Here is a 21,575-nt window from a genome sequence, read left to right as displayed (position 1 = left end):
TGATCACCACAGAACACAGCTAGGTTTGGATGATCACCACAGAACACAGCTAGGCGTTGATGATCACCACAGAACACAGCTAGGCGTTGATGATCACCACAGAACACAGCTAGGCGTTAACCTTTTGTCTGCTCTTTTTCAGCTAAGTCCTCATTTCAGTCCTCAACAAATTGTAGTCCTCATTTCAGTCCTCAACTCAATTCAGTCCTCATTTCAGTCCTCAGCTAATTTTAGTCATCACCTGTCCAACAGAGGTACTCTGTGTCTCCACCACCCATAAATGTTCCTTCACTCCTCAAACAGACTTCTGTCAGTAACAGTGTGAAATCCTTTAGGAGATGCTTGTCTTGACATAAGGTAAGGTCGGAGTGCTGTGTCTTTCTCATGGTAACTGTCAGGACTTCACGGTCTTGGGGGCGGGGTCGGTGGACTGTCGGACGTCCGTCCACTCCTGCATGGTGTTCTGGAGGGCCTGCGTCTTCTCCTTGTCCACCTGGACATAGTCCACCTTCTCATCAGATGTCACAGAGGATGTAGAGGGCTGGGGGAAGAGAAGAGAAGAGGAGTGAAGAGGAGAGGAGAGGAGAGGAGAGGAGAGGAGAGGAGAGGAGAGGAGAGGAGAGGAGAGGAGAGGAGAGGAGAGGAGAGGAGAGGAGAGGAGAGGAGTATTTGAACATAGAAACTGGATAAGTAAAGGACAAACGAAAGAGGTAACTGTGATCTTTAGTTGTGCTCTAAGCGATACACAAACAATGGTCTAACCTGACAAACCTGGCAAAGGACCAGGTCTATCAAAATGTTTGTGTATTTACTATTTAGTGTGTTGGGGCTAAGACATTTACAGAGGGATCCATTTAGACAGATTAACATGACTGTACATGGTGTGTGTTCCAGTCTGTGTGGGTGGGCGGAGCCCGGCCTGGAAGTCCAGTGATAGGTGGTCAATGTGGGCGTGTCAAATCAAATTCAAATCTGTTTATTGGTCAGGTACATCGTTTAGCAGATGTTATAGTGGGTGCAGCTAAATGCTTTTGTTGCTAGCTCCTAACAATGCAGTAGAATGCCAAACAAGTACACAGATAATCTAAATTATCTTTAAAATGTTGATAAATTAAGAAATCTCGGAAACAAATACAAATAACAACCCAAATAGCACTAAATAGATTACTGTATCAGTAATCCAGATGCAATCTATACGCATTTACACCGGATGAATTTACACAAGATATACTAAGAATGATATTTACAGCAGTAGATATATTAGAATGATCTATTTTTCGAGAATACAGTATTTAGAAACACAATACAAAACCCCATGGCAAATGGACAGAAAAGCCTGGAATATAAATATATATGTACTGTATATGAATGGTGTTTATAGACATTATGGACAGTATATGAATAGAAAAGGTGTGTACAGCAGTAGTTATATAGGATGAACCATGACTAGAATACAGTATATACATATGAAGTGGGTAAAACAGTATGTAATCATTATTAAAGTGACCAGTGTTCAATGACTATGTACACAGGGCGGCAGTGTTTAAGGTTTAGGGCAGGGTACTGGCGGTTAAGAGCGTTGGGCCTGCAACCAAAAGGTTGCTGGATCGAATCCCCGAGCCAGCAAGGTGGAAAAATCTGCCGTTCTGCCCTTGAGCAAGGTAGTTAACCCCTAAACAACAATTGCTCCCCGGGCGCCGATAACGTGGACTTCGATTAAGGCAGTCCCCCGTACCTCTCTGGGTTAAATGCGGAAGACACATTTCAATTGAATGCATTCAGTTGTGTAACTCACTAGGTATCCCCCTTTCCCTTTACTTTAGTGGGCAGAACCCGGCTAGTGGTGACAGTTTAACAGTCTGATGGCTGGAGATAGAAGCTGTTTATCAGCTTTGATGCACCTGTACTGTCCCCTCCTTCTGGATGGTAGCGGGGTAAACAGGCCGTGGCTCGGGTGGCTGATGTACTTGATGATCTTCTTGGCCTCCCTGTGACTCTGTAGATGTCCTGGAGGGCAGGCAGTGGGCCACCGATGAGGTGTTGGGCTGACCGCACCACCCTGTGGAGAGCCCTGCGGTGACACAGCCCGACAGAATGCTCTCTCAAAGATATTTTACGCTTTTTTTTTTATTAATTGAGGCACCAAGATCTTTCACAATGGAGACAAGTGTTAGTGAGTGAATAAGTGTGTTTAGTTTGTGAGGGTCTTGTTTGTGAGGGTCTTAGGAGCAAAGCTGTTGTGCCTTCTTCACCACACTGTCTGTGTGAAGGGACCATTTCAGGTCCTCAGTGATGTGCACACCGAGGAAGTTGAAGCTTCTGACCCTCTCCACTGCAGCCCGTTGATGTGGATGCTGTCTCCTGTAGTCCACAATAAAGCTCCTTCGTTTTGTTGATGTTGAGGGAAGAGGTTATTGTCCTGGCACCAAATCCGCCAGTGCTCCCACCTCCTCACTGTAGGCTGTCTCGTTGCTGTTAGTATTCAAGCCTACCCCCTGTTGTGTCGTCAGCAAACATGACGATTGAGTTGGAGACGTGCGTGAGAGAACAGGGAGTACTGGAAGGGGGGGCTGAGCACGCACCCCTGTGGGGCTCCAGTGTTGAGGATCAGCGTGGCAGAGGTAGTGTGTGTGTGTGTGTGTGTGTGTGTGTGTGTGTGTGTGTGTGTGTTTTTGTGTGTGTGTGTGTGTGTGTGTGTGTGATTGTGTGTTTTTGTGTGTGTGTGTTTTTGTGTGTGTGTGTGTTTATGTGTGTGTGTGTGTGTGTGTGTGTGTGTGTGTGTGTTGTGTGTGTGTGTGTGTGTGTGTTTGTGTGTTTTTGTGTGTGTGTTTGTGTGTGTGTGTGTGTGTGTGTGTGTGTGTGTGTGTGTGTGTGTGTGTGTTTGTGTGTGTGTGTGTGTGTGTGTGTGTGTGTGTGTGTGTGTGTGTGTGTGTGTGTGTGTGTGTGTGTGTGTGTGTGTGTGTTTATGTGTGTACCTTTCTGTGTGGACTGGGGGAGCCCGGCTGGAAGTCCAGAGCCAGGTAGTCCACGTTGCCACACTTCCTAGGGGCGGGGCTGCTGGTACCACTCACTGCTGGGGAGGTAGACGCTGGGTTCTGCTGATGGAGGACAGAGAAGAGGGGGGGGGCGTGTAAACACACTACTGGTAACCCTGGTAACTACTGGTAACCCTGGTAACCCTGGGCTGTAGATATACCTTAGATACTTTATAGTAACCCTCTTCTAGACACACACTAAGGTAAAACACTCATTAACCAAGACAAATACACTATACAGTATTCAGACCCCTTGACTTTTTACACATTTTGTTACGTTACAGCCTTATTATAAAATTGATTAAATAAACATTTTCCCTCATCATTCTACACACAATACCCCATAATGACGAAGCGAAAACAGGTTTTTAGAAATTTTTGTAAATATATACCAAATAAAAAAACAGAAATACCTTATTTACATAAGTATTCAGACCCTTTGCTATGAGACTGGAAATTGAGCTCAGGTGCATCCTGTTTCCATTGATCATCCTTGAGATGTTTCTACAACTTGATTGGAGTCCATATGTGGTAAATTCAATTGATTGTACATGATTTGGAAAGGCACACACCTGTCTACATAAGGTCCGACAGGTAACAGTGCATGTCAGAGCAAAAACCAAGCCATGAGGTCGAAGGAATTGTCCGTAGAGCTCCGAGACAGGATTCTGTCAAGGCACAGATCTTGGGAAGGGTACGAAAATATTTCTGCAGCATTGAAGGTCCCCAAGAACACAGTGGCCTCCATCATTCTTAAATGGAAGAAGTTTGGAACCACCAAGACTCTTCCTAGAGCTGGCCGCCCGGCCAAACTTAGCAATCGGGGGAGAAGGGCCTTGGTCAGGGAGGTGACCAAGAACCCGATGGTCACTCTGACAGAGCTCTAGAGTTCCTCTGTGGAGATGGGAGAACCTTCCAGAAGGACAACCATCTCTGCAGCACTCCACCAATCAGGCCTTTATGGTAGAGTGGCCAGATGGAAGCCACTCCTCAGTAAAAGGCATATGACAGCCCGCTTGGAGTTTGCCAAAAGGCACCTAAAGGACTCTCAGACCATGAGAAACAAGATTCTCTGGTCTGATGAAACCAAGATTGAACTCTTTAGCCTGAATGCCAAGCGTCACGTCTGGAGGAAACCTGGCACCATCCCTACGATGAAGCATGGTGGTGGCAGCATCATGCTGTGGGGATGTTTTTCATCGGCAGGGACTGGGAAACTAGTCAGGATCGAGGGAAAGATGAACAGAGCAAAGTACAGAGAGATCCTTGATGAAAACCTGTTCCAGAGCGCTCAGGACTTCAGACTGGGGTGAAGGTTCACCTTCCAACAGGACAACGACCCTAAGCACACAGTCAAGACAATGCAGGAGTGGCTTCGGGGTCTCTGAATGTCCTTGAGTGGCCCAGCCAGAGCCCGGACTTGAACCTGATCGAACATCTCCGGAGAGACCTGAAAATAGCTGTGCAGCGACGCTCCCCATCCAACCTGACAGAGCTTGAGAGGATCTGCAGAGAAGAATGGGAGAAACTCCCCAAATACAGGTGTGCCAAGCTTGTAGCTTCATACCAAAGAAGACTTGAGGCTGTAATCGCTGCCAAAGGTGCTTCAACAAAGTACTAAGTAAAGGGTCTGAATACTTATGTAAATGTGATATCTTTTTTTTTTTTTTGTATTATCTAAAAACCTGATTTTCCTTTGTCATTATGGGATATTGTGTGTAGATTGATGAGGGGAAAAAACAACAATTTAATCAATTTTACAATAAGGCTGTAACGTAACAAAATGTGGAAAAAGTCACGGGGTCTGAATACTTTCCGAATGCACTGGGACTCACATGGGTCAGGTAGATAGTATAACTGATATGGGTCAGAAAACAGTTAATAATCAAAACAAAGACAAAACATAATACACTTAGCTGGAGTCCTGAATGGCATCCTGTTCCCTATATAGTGCTACTTATAGCCCTAAGTCCTCTACTACAGTATGTCAACTCAGTAAGTGTGCATCTCAAATGGCACCCTATTCCCCACAGGGCCCTGACCAAAAGTAGTGAACTACATAGGGAACAGGGTGCCATTTGTCCTGTTGTAGGGACTCACCATGGCCACGTAGTTCTCCTCGCTGTCTGCTGAGTCAGTGCTGGTGATACTCTGGGTGGAGATGGGTCTGCAGTGCTGGGAGGACATGCCACCTGAGTTCATAGGCCTGGGAGGAGAGAGAAGAGAGAGGACTGTGAGTGACTCCACACTCTGACCCCTATGGCAGTACTACTCAGACCTGGGAGGAGAGAGAAGAGAGAGGACTGTGAGTGACTCCACACTCTGACCCCTATGGCAGTACTACTCAGACCTGGGAGGAGAGAGGACTGTGAGTGTGACTACAATAAGGAAGAGAAAGGACCTCGTCATAATGATGTGTGACCAAAGAGCATATTCAAACCATGTATAGACTTTTTGAACATAAAACAAGGGTTAAGATGAATGCACTGACTGAAAGCCACTCTGGATAAGTAGATGTAACATGTACTTGTAAGTTAATGTTTTATTCTAGTGTACCCTTGCAGTGCTCCCTACTAATCGTTTTAAAACAAGGTTTGTGAGTTATTATACCTTTACACCCCTGAAACTACTAACTGGAGTGACTGCAATCTGCAGTATTAAGCGGCTGCAGTATGGATCCACTAGGATGGATAACTGATATGGGACTCACATGGGTCAGGTACCTAGTATAACTGATATGGGACTCACATGGGTCAGGTAGATAGTATAACTGATATGGGACTCACATGGGTCAGGTAGATAGGATAACTGATATGGGCCTCACATGGGTCAGGTAGATAGTATAACTGATATGGGCCTCACATGGGTCAGGTAGATAGTATAACTGATATGGGACTCACATGGGTCAGGTAGATAGTATAACTGATATGGGACTCACATGGGTCAGGTAGATAGTATAACTGATATGGGACTCACATGGGTCAGGTAGATAGTATAACTGATATGGGACTCACATGGGTCAGGTAGATAGTATAACTGATATGGGACTCACATGGGTCAGGTAGATAGTATAACTGATATGGGACTCACATGGGTCGGGTCCAGGACATGGTGATTGGACTCTTAAAAGGGAGCTCATCAATGATGCCATTGGTCCTCAGATCCAGAGGCGTCGGCTTGACTGAGGATGTAAAGAAACAAAACAACTCCAGTGTCTTCTAAAAAAACGTCTAATTGTTCTCAAACATATTACATCTAAATGTAGAGGGCTGTTGGGTTTAGACAGAAACCAGAAAAAACTAGTGTTACAAAATAACAATATGATACATTACAATGAGAATGTATAATATGACAAAATAGGACAGTTTGGTATCACGACAGTCTCAAAAAAAGAGTAGACCGCTGATGACGACTGGACCAAAGAAAGCCTTTATATTGACTGAGGCATGACACTCACGTTTCCTGTTGGGTTTGAGGTTGCGGTTGATAGGTGGTGGCGTGACGTCACTCAGCCTCCCCGGTCGGTGACACAGTGAGGCGGTACTTCCCTTTCGGGCGGGTACCGTGGCTGAGAACCCTGGGAAGTCAAAGTGGTGCGGCCCGGGGCTCATGGGGATGTAAATGTTTTTGGGGCTGTCCACCTGGGCGGCTTTGAGGGGAGACGAGCCTGGGTTCATAGGCACATAGTTGTCCTCTGAGTCACCGCTGTCCGAACGTGTCAGAGGGTCCTTGGTTCTCTGACAGGAAACAGGCAGGGGATTATCTTAGACATGATTATCTTAGACATGATTATCTTAGACATGATTATCTTAGACATGATTATCTTAGACATGAAACAGAAATACCTTTATTTACATAAGTATTCAGACCCTTTGCTATGAGACTCGAAATTGAGTTCAGGTGCATCCTGTTTCCATTGATCATCCTTGAGATATTTATCCTGTTGTAAATTCAATTGATTGGACATGATTTGGAAAGGCACATACCTGTCTATGTAAGGTCCCACAGTTGACAGTGCATGTCAGAGCATAAACCAAGCCATGAGGTGGAAGGAATTGTCTGTAGTGCTCCGAGACAGGATTGTGTCGAGGCACAGATCCTGGGAAGGGTACGAAAATATTTCTGCAGCATTGAAGGTCCCCAAGAACACAGTGGCCTCCATCATTCTTAAATGGAAGAAGTTTGGAACCACCAAGACTCTTCCTAGAGCTGGCCGCCCGGCCAAACTGAGCAATCGGGGGAGAAGGGCCTTGGTCAGGGAGGTGACCAAGAACCCGATGGTCAATCTGACAGAGCTCTAGAGTTCCTCTGTGGAGATGGGAGAACCTTCCAGAAGGACAACCATCTCTGCAGCACTCCACCAATCAGGCCTTTATGGTAGAGTGACCAGACGGAAGCCACTCCTCAGTAAAAGGCACATGACAGCCCGCTTGGTTTGCCAAAAGGCACCTAAAGACTATTTTCTGATGAAACCAAGATTGAACTCTTTGGCCTGAATGCCAAGCGTCACGTCTGGAGGAAACCTGGCACCATCCATACTATTAAGCATGGTGGTGGCAGCATCATGCTGTTGGGATGTTTTTCAGCGGCAGGGACTGGGAGACTAGTCAGGATCGAGGCAAACATGAAAGGAGCAAAGTACAGAGAGATCCTTGATGAAAACCTGCTCCAGAGCGCTCAGGACCTCAGACTGGGGCAAAGGTTCCCCTTCCAACAGGACAACGACCTTAAGCACACAGCTTCGGGACAAGTCTCTGAATGTCCTTGAGTGGCCCAGCCAGAGCCCGGACTTGAAACCTGATCGAACATCTCTGGACAGACCAGAAAATAGCTGTGCAGCGACGCTCCCCATCCAACCTGACAGAGCTTGAGAGGATCTGCAGAGAAGAATGGGAGAAACTCCCCAAATACAGGTGTGCCAAGCTTGTAGCGTCATACCCAAGAAGACTCGAGGCTGTCATCGCTGCCAAAGGTGCTTCAACAAAGTACTGAGTAAAGGGTCTGAATACTTATGTAAATGTTTTATTTCAGTTTTTTAGCAAACATTTCGAAAAAACCTGTTTTTGCTTTGTCATTATGGGGTATTGTGGGTAGATTGATGAGGGGGAAACAAACAATTTATTCAGTTTTAGAATAAGGCTGTAACGTATCAAAAATGTGGAAAAAGTCAAGGGGTCTGAATACTTTCCAAGGCACTGTACATTGTGAATTCATGCAACATATCTTGACAGGTTATATCATACAATTTGACCACATCAGTGCATTTGTTACGCTCATAATCCATATAAAGTAATTAGTTAAATTAGTGTGAAAGGTAAACCATTGTGTAAATACTATAAAAGACTGCGGTAATGGGACATCCAATGAGAGATGGCTGATCTTGCTCTGTTGAAATATTTGGCACACGCTGCATTTCGCAGAGAGCGTGTTTTTAGAGAGAGGTGGGACTTTTTTTTGCAGAAAGTACAGATTGGCTCATCAGATATCGTTTCCCAAAATCGTATAGGATTTTTGCGAGGATTTAAGACACATGCCACTCCACTGCTATCCTCGGGGGTTTGGCAACGGACAGTTTTCAGCGGGAGCTGATTGGCATCTCTCACAGCCGTCGATGAGCCGGTGTTTTGGATGGAATCATCAGCAAAACAAACTGTTACATAAAATATCCATTCACACAGCAGGTTGAAGTCAAGAGGGAGCAATAGGCGGCCCCCTCATCGCCATTAAAAGCACAAAATGAGTTCAACTACCGAACAGAAAAGTCTTCCTTTCTTAATGTGCAGGTTGATAGGTGATGTGATGCTACAGGAGGGAGCTGTTGAGGATGGATGGCTTATTGGAGAGCGTTGCCTACTCATTTGAAGTATATTTGCCATTGCTAAATCAACTTGAACTGTCCTAATGGTCCTCTCTTTGTAGATATGTTTTTATTTTTAGACAAATAAAACCATTAAACTCAACCTCAGACACTAACAATTTCAGTCTCATAATTATTGTATTTTTTTCGTAGCTTTTTGTTGTTGTTGCGTCATTGTATTTCATGGTACGGTGTTGTATATTCGCCACAGGCTTTGAAAGGATGATTTCGAAATGCAAACAGCCAAGGTCAAGGTCAAGGTCACGCACGAGCACTGACAACAATTGGTATTTATCAGGTGATCTCCATCCGGTGTGCGTATGAGGCCCGTAGGATTGTTTGATAAATCACACTTTTTCTATGCGTACGAACATTTTTTATTCCGTTCGTAAGTAGTATTTTACAATAGTCTGTACTCAACATTGATAAGGCCCCAGGAAACTAAGCACTCAATTAAATTAATTCCAGTTTAGTATTTCCTGTGAACATCTGTCTGAAAGACTCACCAGGTAAGAGCTGAAGCCGTCGTTGACAGACTCCACAGACTGTCCTTGGTTGTTGAAATAGATCGGACGGTGATGGCTGTTGGTCTCAAATGAACACCCTGGGGAGAGAGGAGAGGAGAGGAGAGGAGAGGAGAGGAGAGGAGAGGAGAGGAGAGGAGAGGAGAGGAGAGGAGAGGAGAGGAGAGGAGAGGAGAGGAGAGGAGAGGAGAGGAGAGGAAAAGGATCAATATTGAACTACAGGACCGCCTCATTTTCAAAGAAAATGTTCTGTTTTGTGTTTGATGGACAACGTGTTGAATTGAAAACAGTCAAATGTCATCATCATCACGTAACAAGAGGCGAGTTTGGTTTCTATAAACCCACATGGCATTTCTGTTATCCAGTTGAAATTAACTTGTGCTCCTGCTCCAAAACAGAACAAACGTTGCGATGCATTAAACGCTCAAGCGGCGTTTAACAAATGGCACCCTATTCCCTATATGGTACCCTATTCCCTATATGGCACCCTATTCCCTATATGGCACCCTATTCCCTATATGGCACCCTATTCCCTATATGGCACCCTATTCCCTATATGGCACCCTATTCCCTATATGGCACCCTATTCCCTATATGGTACCCTATTCCCTATATGGCACCCTATTCCCTATATGGCACCCTATTCCCTATATGGCACCCTATTCCCTATATGGCACCCTATTCCCTATATGGCACCCTATTCCCTATATGGTACCCTATTCCCTATATGGCACCCTATTCCCTATATGGCACCCTATTCCCTATATGGCACCCTATTCCCTATATGGCACCCTATTCCCTATATGGCACCCTATTCCCTATATGGTACCCTATTCCCTATATAGTGCACTACTTCTGACCAGGGCCCATAGGGCTCTTGTCAAAAGTAGTGCACTATATAAGGAATGGGGTGCAATTTGGGAGGCACCCTTTCTGTGAGAGTCCTGGCGGTGGGCAGCACAGACTGAGGGCGTAGTCACAGAGAAACAGGGGTCAAAGTTGACTTCCTGTTTCAGCCATCGCTCGGTCTGGCCTAGCTCGGAGCAACACACACACACACACACACACACACACACACACACACACAGGCCAGGCTTAGCTCAAATGGAGCAGAACACACCGTGTTCAGAGAGAGAGAATTATAAACTAATAGAAAGTGGTATTGGAGGGAAAACACAACACTGAAATCAAGTGTCTGCTGTACGCAGATGACCTGGTGCTACTGTCTCCCACTAAGGAGGGGTTACAGCAGCATCTAGATCATCTGCACAGATTCTGTCAGACCAAAAAAGGTCTGGAAATATCAGAAAAAGGACTAAATATCAGCAACACAGGTAGCTTTCACATGGCTGTGAATGAGCTGAGGGACAAAGCAAGAAGAGCATTATATGCCATTAAAAGGAACATTAAAATCGAAATCCCAATTAGAATATGGCTCAAAATGTTCCAATCAGTTATAGAACCAATTGCTCTATATGGCAGCGAAGTATGGGGTCCGCTCTCTAATAATGAATTCAAAAACAAATCCAATTTTGATAAACTCCCATATCTACTGGGTGAAAAACCACAGTGTGCCATCACAGCAGCAAGATTTGTGACCTGTTGCCACAAGAAAAGGGCAACCAGTGAAGAACAAACACCATTGTAAATACAACCCATATTTATGTTGATTTATTTTCAATTTTGTACTTTAACTATTTGCACATTGTTACAACACTGTATATAGACATAATATGACATTTGAAATGTCTTTATTCTTTTGGAACTTCTGAGTGTAATGTTTACTGTTAATATTTATTGTTTATTTCACTTTTGTTTATTATCTACTTCACTTGCTTTGGCAATGTTAACATACGTTTCCCATGCCATTAAAGCCCTTAAATTGAAATTGAATTGAATTGAGAGGCCACGCATTGTGTGAGAGAGAGAGGCCAGGAATTGCGTGAGAGAGAGAGGCCAGGATGTGTGTGAGAGAGCGAGGCCAGGCATTGTGTGAGAGAGAGAGGCCAGGAATTGTGTGAGAGAGCGAGGCCGGGATGTGTGTGAGAGAGCGAGGCCAGGCATTGTGTGAGAGAGCGAGATCAGGCATTGTGTGAGAGAGCGAGATCAGGCATTGTGTGAGAGAGCGAGGCCAGGCATTGTGTGAGAGACCGAGGCCAGGCATTGTGAGCGCATGAGAGAGAGCGAGGTCAGGCATTGTGTGAGAGAGCGAGGCCGGGAATTGTGTGAGAGACCGAGACCAGGCATTGTGAGAGAGAGCGAGGCCAGGCATTGTGAGCGCGTGAGAGAGAGCGAGGCCGGGTATTGTGTGAGAGAGCGAGGCCAGGCATTGTGTGAGAGAGCGAGGCCAGGCATTGTGTGAGAGAGCGAGGCCAGGCATTGTGAGCGCGTGAGAGAGAGCGAGGCCAGGCATTGTGAGAGAGAGCGAGGCCGGGAATTGTGAGAGAGAGCGAGGCCAGGCATTGTGAGAGAGAGCGAGGCCAGGCATTGTGTGAGAGAGCGAGGCCAGGCATTGTGTGAGAGAGCGAGGCCAGGCATTGTGTGAGAGAGTGAGACCAGGCTTGGGTGAGAGAGTGAGGCCAGGCATTGTGTCTCTCTGTGCCCTTTTTGTATTGAATTTTTTCCTGTTTATCAGCCTGGAAAACTGCATTCTAGAGCAGGCAGGCTGACCAGACGGACGCACGGCTTGAATTTCATTAGCCTCTCAGCAGAACAGAGCAGAACCCAGTCTGCCAGACTACCTCTGTTTCTGCTCAGCTGCCAGTGGAAAATCAGTAAAAAGAGTGAGAGACTAGAACTAGAAGGGAAAAATAGAATAGAGATGTATTTGACTTCGGGTCTTAATTTACTAAATAGAGAGGTAGTTGACAGTAGATTGGTAAAGGGAAAGAGATGTAGTTGACAGTAGCTTGGTAAAGGGAAAGAGATGTAGTTGACAGTAGCTTGGTAAAGGGAAAGAGATGTAGTTGACAGTAGCTTGGTAAAGGGAAATAGATGTAGTTGACAGTAGCTTGGTAAAGGGAAAGAGATGTAGTTGACAGTAGCTTGGTAAAGGGAAAGAGATGTAGTTGACAGTAGCTTGGTAAAGGGAAAGAGATGTAGTTGACAGTAGCTTGGTAAAGGGAAAGAGATGTAGTTGACAGTAGATTGGTAAAGGGAAAGAGATGTAGTTGACAGTAGCTTGGTAAAGGGAAAGAGATGTAGTTGACAGTAGCTTGGTAAAGGGAAAGAGATGTAGTTGACAGTAGATTGGTAAAGGGAAAGAGATGTAGTTGACAGTAGCTTGGTAAAGGGAAAGAGATGTAGTTGACAGTAGATTGGTAAAGGGAAAGAGATGTAGTTGACAGTAGCTTGGTAAAGGGAAAGAGATGTAGTTGACAGTAGCTTGGTAAAGGGAAAGAGATGTAGTTGACAGTAGATTGGTAAAGGGAAAGAGATGTAGTTGACAGTAGCTTGGTAAAGGGAAAGAGATGTAGTTGACAGTAGCTTGGTAAAGGGAAAGAGATGTAGTTGACAGTAGATTGGTAAAGGGAAAGAGATGTAGTTGACAGTAGCTTGGTAAAGGGAAAGAGATGTAGTTGACAGTAGCTTGGTAAAGGGAAAGAGATGTAGTTGACAGTAGATTGGTAAAGGGAAAGAGATGTAGTTGACAGTAGCTTGGTAAAGGGAAAGAGATGTAGTTGACAGTAGCTTGGTAAAGGGAAAGAGATGTAGTTGACAGTAGATTGGTAAAGGGAAAGAGATGTAGTTGACAGTAGCTTGGTAAAGGGAAAGAGATGTAGTTGACAGTAGCTTGGTAAAGGGAAAGAGATGTAGTTGACAGTAGCTTGGTAAAGGGAAAGAGATGTAGTTGACAGTAGATTGGTAAAGGGAAAGAGATGTAGTTGGTAAAGGGAAAGAGATGTAGTTGACAGTAGCTTGGTAAAGGGAAAGAGATGTAGTTGACAGTAGCTTGGTAAAGGGAAAGAGATGTAGTTGACAGTAGATTGGTAAAGGGAAAGAGATGTAGTTGGTAAAGGGAAAGAGATGTAGTTGACAGTAGCTTGGTAAAGGGATGTAGTTGACAGTAGCTTGGTAAAGGGAAAGAGATGTAGTTGACAGTAGATTGGTAAAGGGAAAGAGATGTAGTTGGTAAAGGGAAAGAGATGTAGTTGACAGTAGCTTGGTAAAGGGAAAGAGATGTAGTTGACAGTAGCTTGGTAAAGGGAAAGAGATGTAGTTGACAGTAGCTTGGTAAAGGGAAAGAGATGTAGTTGACAGTAGATTGGTAAAGGGAAAGAGATGTAGTTGACAGTAGCTTGGTAAAGGGATGTAGTTGACAGTAGCTTGGGAAAGAGATGTAGTTGACAGTAGCTTGGTAAAGGGAAAGAGATGTAGTTGACAGTATATTGGTAAAGGGAAAGAGATGTAGTTGACAGTAGCTTGGTAAAGGGAAAGAGATGTAGTTGACAGTAGCTTGGTAAAGGGAAAGAGATGTAGTTGACAGTAGATTGGTAAAGGGAAAGAGATGTAGTTGACAGTAGCTTGGTAAAGGGATGTAGTTGACAGTAGCTTGGTAAAGGGATGTAGTTGACAGTAGCTTGGTAAAGGGATGTACCTCTACTTGGTGTTCTCTGAGAGTGTTTAGGTAGCAGTTAAATAAAGAGGAGGAGAGAAAGAGAGAGAGAGTTGTCATACCTCTATGTAACCTGCTGTTCTCCACGGCAGGCAGTGTGTTCCTCCTGGGTATAACCGAAACAGTCGTGGTCACATCTCCATTCTGCCTGTTCTGCCCCCCCAGTGACCCCGGACTACCCCACCTCCCGCTCTCTGACCCCTGGCTGGGCTTTGGGGGCCGTGGAGGGGGTCCACTGGATGACTCAGAGCCGGACGGCGTCACGTTGTGGTTCTTATCGAACGTCCGGGGTATCTGGTAGAAGGATCCGGGCGGGGTCGGGAGGTCGTAGTTGTCAGTCTGCCGGTCGTTGCTACGCTCGTTGCTGTGGTTACGGTCATTGCTGTGTCGGTCGTTACTGTGGTTACGGTCGTTGCCGGTGGCCAGGGTATTGCAAGGCGTCTTGAAGGTGTACAGCTTTGTAAATAAAAGAAAACTTTAGTTAAAATGCTTTTGAAAACACACTGAAAGATACTTTAAAGTGACTTTTGAGTAAAAACAATGCAACAAAATATATCAAACAAACAAAAGGGAATAAAATAAATAAGAGAGAGAGCGACACAGAGCCCCAGGACAGCAACACAATTAGACCCAACCAAACCATGAGAAAACAAAGAGAATTACTTGACACATTGGAAAGAATTAACAAAAAAACAGCGCAAACTAGAATGCTATTTGGCCCTAAACAGAGAGTACACAGTGGCAGAATACCTGACCACTGTGACTGACCCAAAATTAAGGAAAGGTTTGACTATGTACAGACTCAGTGAGCATAGCCTTGCTATTGAGAAAGGCCGCCGTAGGCAGACCTGGCTCTCAAGAGAAGACAGGCTATGTGCACACTGCCCACAAAATGAGGTGGAAACTGATCTGCACTTCCTAACCTCCTGCCAAATGTATGACCATATTAGAGACGCATATTTTTCCTCAGATTACACAGACCCACAAATAATTTGAAAACAAATCCAAGTTTGATAAACTCCCATATCTATTTGGTGAAAAACCACAGTGTGCCATCACAGCAGCAAGATTTGTGACCTGTTGCCACAAGAAAAGGGCAACCAGTGAAGAACAAACACCATTGTAAATACAACCCATATTTACGTTGATTTATTTTCCATTTTGTACTTTAACTATTTGCACATCGTTACAACACTGTATATACAGTTGAAGTCGGAAGTTTACATACACCTCAGCCAAATACATTTAAACTCAGTTTTTCACAATTCCTGACATTTAATCCTAGTAAAAATTCCCTGTTTTAGGTCAGTTAGGATCACCACTTTATTTTAAGAATGTGAAATGTCAGAATAATAGTAGAGAGAATGATTTATTTCAGCTTTTATTTATTTCATCACATTCCCAGCGGGTCAGAAGTTTGCATACACTCAATTAGTATTTGGTAGCATTGCCTTTCAATTGTTTAACTTGGGTCAAAAGTTTCGGGTAGCCTTCCACAAGCTTCCCACAATAAGTTGGGTGAATTTTGGCCCATTCCTCCTGACAGAGCTGGTGTAACTGAGTCAGGTTTGTAGGCCTCCTTGCTCGCACATGCTTTTTCTGTTCAGCCCACACATTTTCTATAGGATTGAGGTCAGGGCTTTGTGATGGCCACTCCAATACCTTGACTTTGTTGTCCTTAAGCCATTTTGCCACAACTTTGGAAGTATGCTTGGGGTCATTGTCCATTTGGAAGACCCATTTGCGACCAAGCTTAAACTTCCTGACTGATGTCTTGAGATGTTGCTTCAATATATCCACCACATTTTTCATCCTCATGATGCCATCTATTTTCTGAAGTGCACCAGTCCCTCCTGCAGCAAAGCACCCCCACAGCATGATGCTCTCACCCCCGTGCTTCCTGGTTGGGATGGTGTTCTTCGGCTTGCAAGCAACCCCCTTTTCCTCCAAACATAACGATGGTCATTATGACCAAACAGTTCTATTTTTGTTTCATCAGACCAGAGGACATTTCTCCAAAAAGTACGATCTTTGTCCCCATGTGCAGTTGCAAACCGTAGTCTGGCTTTTTTATGGCGGTTTTGGAGCAGTGGCTTCTTCCTTGCTGAGCGGCCTTTCAGGTTATGTCGATATAGGACTCGTTTTACTGTAGATATAGATACTTTTGTAACTGTTTCCACCAGCATCTTCACAAGGTCCTTTGCTGTTGTTCTGGGATTTATTTGCACTTTTCGAACCAAAGTACGTTAATCTCTAGGAGACAGAACGCGTCTCCTTCCTGAGCGGTATGACGGCTGCGTGGTCCCATGGTGTTTATACTTGTGTACTATTGTTTGTACAGATGAACGTGGTACCGTTTGGAAATTGCTCCCAAGGATGAACCAGACTTGTGGAGGTCTACAATTTTTTTGCTGAGGTCTTGGCTGATTTCTTTTGATTTTCCCATGATGTCAAGCAAAGAGGCACTGAGTTTGAAAGTAGGCCTTGAAATACATCCACAGGTACACCTCCAATTGACTCAAATGATGTCAATTAGCCTATCAGAAGCTTCTAAAGCTATGACATCATTTTCTGGAATTTTCCAAGCTGTTTAAAGGCACAGTCAACTTAGTGTATGTAAACTTCTGACCCACAGGAATTGTGATACAGTGAATTATAAGTGAAATAATCTGTCTGTAAACAATTAAAATGACTTGTGTCATGCACAAAGTAGATGTCCTAACCGACTTGCCAAAACTATAGTTTGTTAACAAGAAATTTGTGGAGTGGTTGAAAAACAAGTTTTAATGACTCCAACCTAAGTGTATGTAAACTTCCGACTTCAACTGTATACATAATATGACATTTGAAATGTCTTTATTCTTTTGGAACTTTTGTGAGTGTAATGTTTACTGTTAATTTTGTATTGTTTATTTCACTTTTGTTTATTATCTAATTTATTTCACTTGCTTTGGCAACATTAACATATGTTTCCCATGCCAATAAAACCCCTTGAATTGAATTGAAATTGAGAGAAAGAGATGGATAGAGAGAGAGAGATGGAGAGAGAGAGAGAGAGAGAGAGAGATGTGAGAGAGAGATGTGAGAGAGAGAGAGAGAGAGAGAGATGTGAGAGAGAGAGAGAGAAAAAAGAGAGAGAGAGAGAGAGAAGACAGAGAGAGAGAGAGAGAGAGAGAGAGAGATGTGAGAGAGAGATGGAGAGAATAACATATAAATCAAAGGATGTGTAACATAACATAATTAAACCACAGGTTAAAAGAGCACCAACCTCCTCATTCTCCTGGTCATCCAGATCTCCCAGCCCCAGGAGGCTATGACCCAGGGTAGGCCCCTCAGAGCTGTACCCCCTGGGCAGCACGTAGCAGGCCTCCTGGGGGGAGTCTGGCCGCGTGGAGGACCCGGACGTGGAGGCCTGTTGGTGCTTGCCAGGCTTGGGCAGGCTGTAGAAGCCATGCAGGTGGGCACCCATTCCGTTCAGACAGTGGGAGAAGCCATGGGAGATCTTCTGCACGGCTGAGTCACTGCCCACAAACAGATTACTACTGTGCTGTACCTGGGATAAACTGGCACTCCTGGAGGAGACAGACAGACATATGGAGGGGACAGAAAGACAGACACACACACACTTGTCAGTCATTCATTGTGTCCACCCATCCTCCACCAGGCAAAACATGACTTCTAACAGACAGGATGACATCTGCCATGCCAATCTCTGCCAGCAGCTCTCAGTCACATATGGCACAAAACTGGTTGACACCACATGACTCGCTCCGGGGTGAAGTTTCCCCCAGATACAGATAATCTTCCCCTTAACCATTAGTGGGGAAATGCAAAACTGACACAAGATCAGTGTCTAGGGGCCAAATGATCCCTGCAGTTACCCGATCCGCCACTAGGGGCCAAATGACTCCCTGCAGTTACCCGATCCGCCACTAGGGGACAGTACAGTTCCTTCTGACAAATGAACACAGACAAATGAAGTGTTGTTTAGGATAACACCGTTTTTAGAGGTAGCTCTGAAACGACTCTATTAATATGATATTATATTTAACTATATATTGATATGTAGTTGCAGACTGACTGGGCTGGAGCAACCATGCTCCAGGTAGAAGTTGCCCCAACCCACAGAACTAGGATCAGATTGTCTAAACCCAAAATCTTAATCAAATCAAATCAAATGTTATTTGTCACATACACGTGTTTAGCAGATATTATTGCGGGTGTAGCGAAATGCTTGTGCTTCTAGCTCCGACAGTGCAGTAATATCTAACAAGTAATATATAACAATTTCACAAGGTGTGTTGGGTCATTGTCCTGTTCAAAAACAAATGATAGTCCCACTAAGCCCAAACCAGATGGGATGGTGTATCGCTAAAGAATGCTGTGGTAGCCATGCTGGTTAAGTGTGCCTTGAATTCTAAATAAATCACCAACAGTGTCACCAGCTAAGCATCCCCACACCATCACACCTCCTCCTCCATGCTTTACGGTGGGAAATACACATGCGGAGATCATCTGTTCACCCACACCACGTCTCACAAAGACACGGCGGTTGGAACCAAAAATCACAAATTTGGGCTCCAGACCAAAGGACGAAATTCCAGTGGTCTAAATCAAATCAAACCAAATCAAATTGTATTTGTCACATACACGTGTTTAGCAGATGTTATAGCGGGTGTAGCGAAATCATTGTGCTTCTAGCTCAGACAGTGCAGTAATATCTAACAATTTCACAACATATACCCAATACACACAAAAAAGTAAGGAATGGGATTTAAGAATATATACATATATGGACAAGCAATGACAGAGCGGCATGGACTAAGATACAGTAGAATATTATAGAATAGAATGCAGTATATACATATGAGATGAGTAGTGCAAGATATGGAAACATTATTAAAGTGACTAGTGTTCCATTTCTTAAAGTGGCCAGTGATTTCAATAGGCAGCAGCAGCCTCTAATGTGCTAGTGATGGCTATTTAACAGTCTGATGGCCTTGAGATAGAAGCTGTTTTTCATTCTCTCGGTCCCAGCTTTGATGCACCTGTACTGACCTCGCCTTCTGGATGATAGCGGGGTGAACAGGCGGTGGCTCGGGTGGTTGATGTCCTTGATGATCTTTTTGGCCTTCCTGTGACATCGGGTGCTGTATGTGTCTTGGAGGGCGGGTAGTTTGCCCCCGGTAATGCATTCGGCAGACCGCACCACCCTCTGGAGAGCCCTGCGGTTGTAGGCGGTGCAGTTGCCGTACCAGGCGGTGATACAGCCCGACAGGATGCTCTCAATGGTGCATCTGTAAAAGTTTGTGAGGGTTTTAGGTGACAGGTCAAATTTCTTCAGCCTCCTGAGATTGAAGAGGCTCTGTTGCGCCTTCTTCACCACACTGTCTGCGTGGGTGGACCATTTCAGTTTGTCGGTGATGTGTATGCCAAGGAACTTGAAGCTTTCCACCTTCTCCACTGCGGTCCCTTCGATGTGAATAGGGGGGTGCACCCTCTGCTGTTTCCTGAAGTCCACGATCATCTCCTTTGTTTTGTTGACGTTGAGTGAGAGGTTATTTTCCTGGCACCACACTCCCAGAGCCCTCACCTCCTCCCTGTAGGCTGTCTCGTCATTGTTGGTAATCAAGCCTACTACTGTTGTGTCGTCTGCATACTTGATGATTGAGTTGGAGGCGTGCTTGGCCACGCAGTCATGGGTGAACAGGGAGTACAGGCACCCTTGTGGGGCCCCAGTGTTGAGGATCAGCGAAGTGGAGGTGTTGTTTCCTACCTTCACCACCTGGGGGCGGCCCGTCAGGAAGTCCAGGACCCAGTTGCACAGGGCGGTGTTCAGACCCAGGGCCTGGAGCTTAATGATGAGCTTGGAGGGTACTATGGTGTTGAATGCTGAGCTATAGTCAATGAACAGCATTCTTACATAGGTATTCCTCTTGTCCAGATGGGATAGGGCAGTGTGCAGTGTGATGGCGATTGCATCGTCTGTGGATCTATTGGGGCGGTAAGCAAATTGAAGTGGGTGTAGGGTGACAGGTAAGGTAGAGGTGATGTGATCCTTGACTAGTCTCTCAAAGCACTTCATGATGACAGAGGTGAATGCTACAGGGCAATAGTCATTTAGTTCAGTTACCTTTGCTTTCTTGGGTAGAGGAACAATGGTGGCCATCTTGAAGCATGTGGGGACAGCAGACTGGGAAAGGGTGAGATTGAATATGTCCATATACACTCCAGCCGGCTGGTCTGTGCATGCTCTGAAGACGCGGCTAGGGATGCCGTCTGGGCCGGCAGCCTTGCGGGGGTTAACATGCTTAAATGTCTTAATCACGTCGGCCACGGAGAAGGAGAGGCCACAGTCCTTGGTAGTGGGCCGCGTCGGTGGCACTGTGTTATCCTCAAAGCGGGCGAAGAAGGTGTTCAGCTTGTCTGGAAGCAAAACGTCGGTGTGTATATATATATATAGGACATGTGTTTCATAAATCCCTGTTTGTGTCCCAAATGGCACCATATTCCTTATATAGTACACTACTTTTGTCCAGAGCCTTATGGACCCTGGACAAAAGTAGTGTACTATATAAGAAATAGGATTGCCTGTCTTAGTCAGAGATGGATCAGAAGGAACGACAGAAATAACAAATGGATCAGAAGGATCCCACACCATGCAAGTAGACTGACGTGTAGATGGTTTCCTGCTTTAAGCAGAGCTTCCCACACCATGCAGGTAGACTGACGTGTAGATGGTTTCCTGCTTTAAGCAGAGCTTCCCACACCATGCAGGTAGACTGATGTGTAGATGGTGAGCAGGTGTCTAGCTGTGGCTGAGTGGGATGTTCTGTAGTTGTGGCTGAGTGGGATGTTCTGTAGCTGAGTGGGATGTTCTGTAGTTGTGGCTGAGTGGGATGTTCTGTAGCTGAGTGGGATGTTCTGTAGTTGTGGCTGAGTGGGATGTTCTGTAGCTGAGTGGGACGATCTGTAGTTGTGGCTGAGTGGGATGTTCTGTAGCTGAGTGGGATGTTCTGTAGTTGTGGCTGAGTGGGATGTTCTGTAGCTGAGTGGGATGTTCTGTAGTTGTGGCTGAGTGGGATGTTCTGTAGCTGAGTGGGATGTTCTGTAGTTGTGGCTGAGTGGGATGTTCTGTAGCTGAGTGGGACGATCTGTAGTTGTGGCTGAGTGGGATGTTCTGTAGCTGAGTGGGATGTTCTGTAGTTGTGGCTGAGTGGGATGTTCTGTAGTTGTGGCTGAGTGGGATGTTCTGTAGTTGTGGCTGAGTGGGAGTTCTGTAGTTGTGGCTGAGTGGGATGTTCTTTAGCTGAGTGGGATGTTCTGTAGTTGTGGCTGAGTGGGATGTTCTGTAGTTGTGGCTCAGTGGGATGTTCTGTAGTTGTGGCTGAGTGGGATGTTCTATAGCTGAGTGGGACCTTCTGTAGTTGTGGCTGAGTGGGATGTTCTGTAGTTGTCTGTGATGTTCTGTAGTTGTGGCTGAGTGGGGACGTTCTGTAGTTGTGGCTGAGTGGGATGTTCTTTAGCTGAGTGGGATGTTCTGT

General features: G+C 45.2%; 1 protein-coding gene across 1 annotated transcript in view; it reads right to left on the bottom strand.

Moving 5' to 3' along the window:
• Positions 1 to 285: 285 nt before the first annotated feature.
• gab2 (GRB2-associated binding protein 2) overlaps positions 286 to 21,575 on the bottom strand; it is a 167,825-nt gene continuing 146,535 nt past the window's right edge. Inside the window, exons 5-12 of the mRNA XM_045214904.1 lie at positions 17,300 to 17,603; positions 14,094 to 14,487; positions 9,399 to 9,496; positions 6,493 to 6,772; positions 6,126 to 6,216; positions 5,136 to 5,241; positions 2,976 to 3,098; positions 286 to 541 (exon numbers count right to left, since the gene is read on the bottom strand). Coding sequence (XP_045070839.1) covers positions 395 to 541; positions 2,976 to 3,098; positions 5,136 to 5,241; positions 6,126 to 6,216; positions 6,493 to 6,772; positions 9,399 to 9,496; positions 14,094 to 14,487; positions 17,300 to 17,603 — 1,543 coding nt within the window. The 3' untranslated portion in view covers positions 286 to 394. The remainder of the gene's footprint in view (positions 542 to 2,975; positions 3,099 to 5,135; positions 5,242 to 6,125; positions 6,217 to 6,492; positions 6,773 to 9,398; positions 9,497 to 14,093; positions 14,488 to 17,299; positions 17,604 to 21,575) is intronic.

Source organism: Coregonus clupeaformis, chromosome 5 (assembly GCF_020615455.1).
Source record: "Coregonus clupeaformis isolate EN_2021a chromosome 5, ASM2061545v1, whole genome shotgun sequence".
NCBI lineage: Eukaryota > Metazoa > Chordata > Actinopteri > Salmoniformes > Salmonidae > Coregonus > Coregonus clupeaformis.
This window is presented reverse-complemented; position numbering and strand designations above follow the sequence as displayed.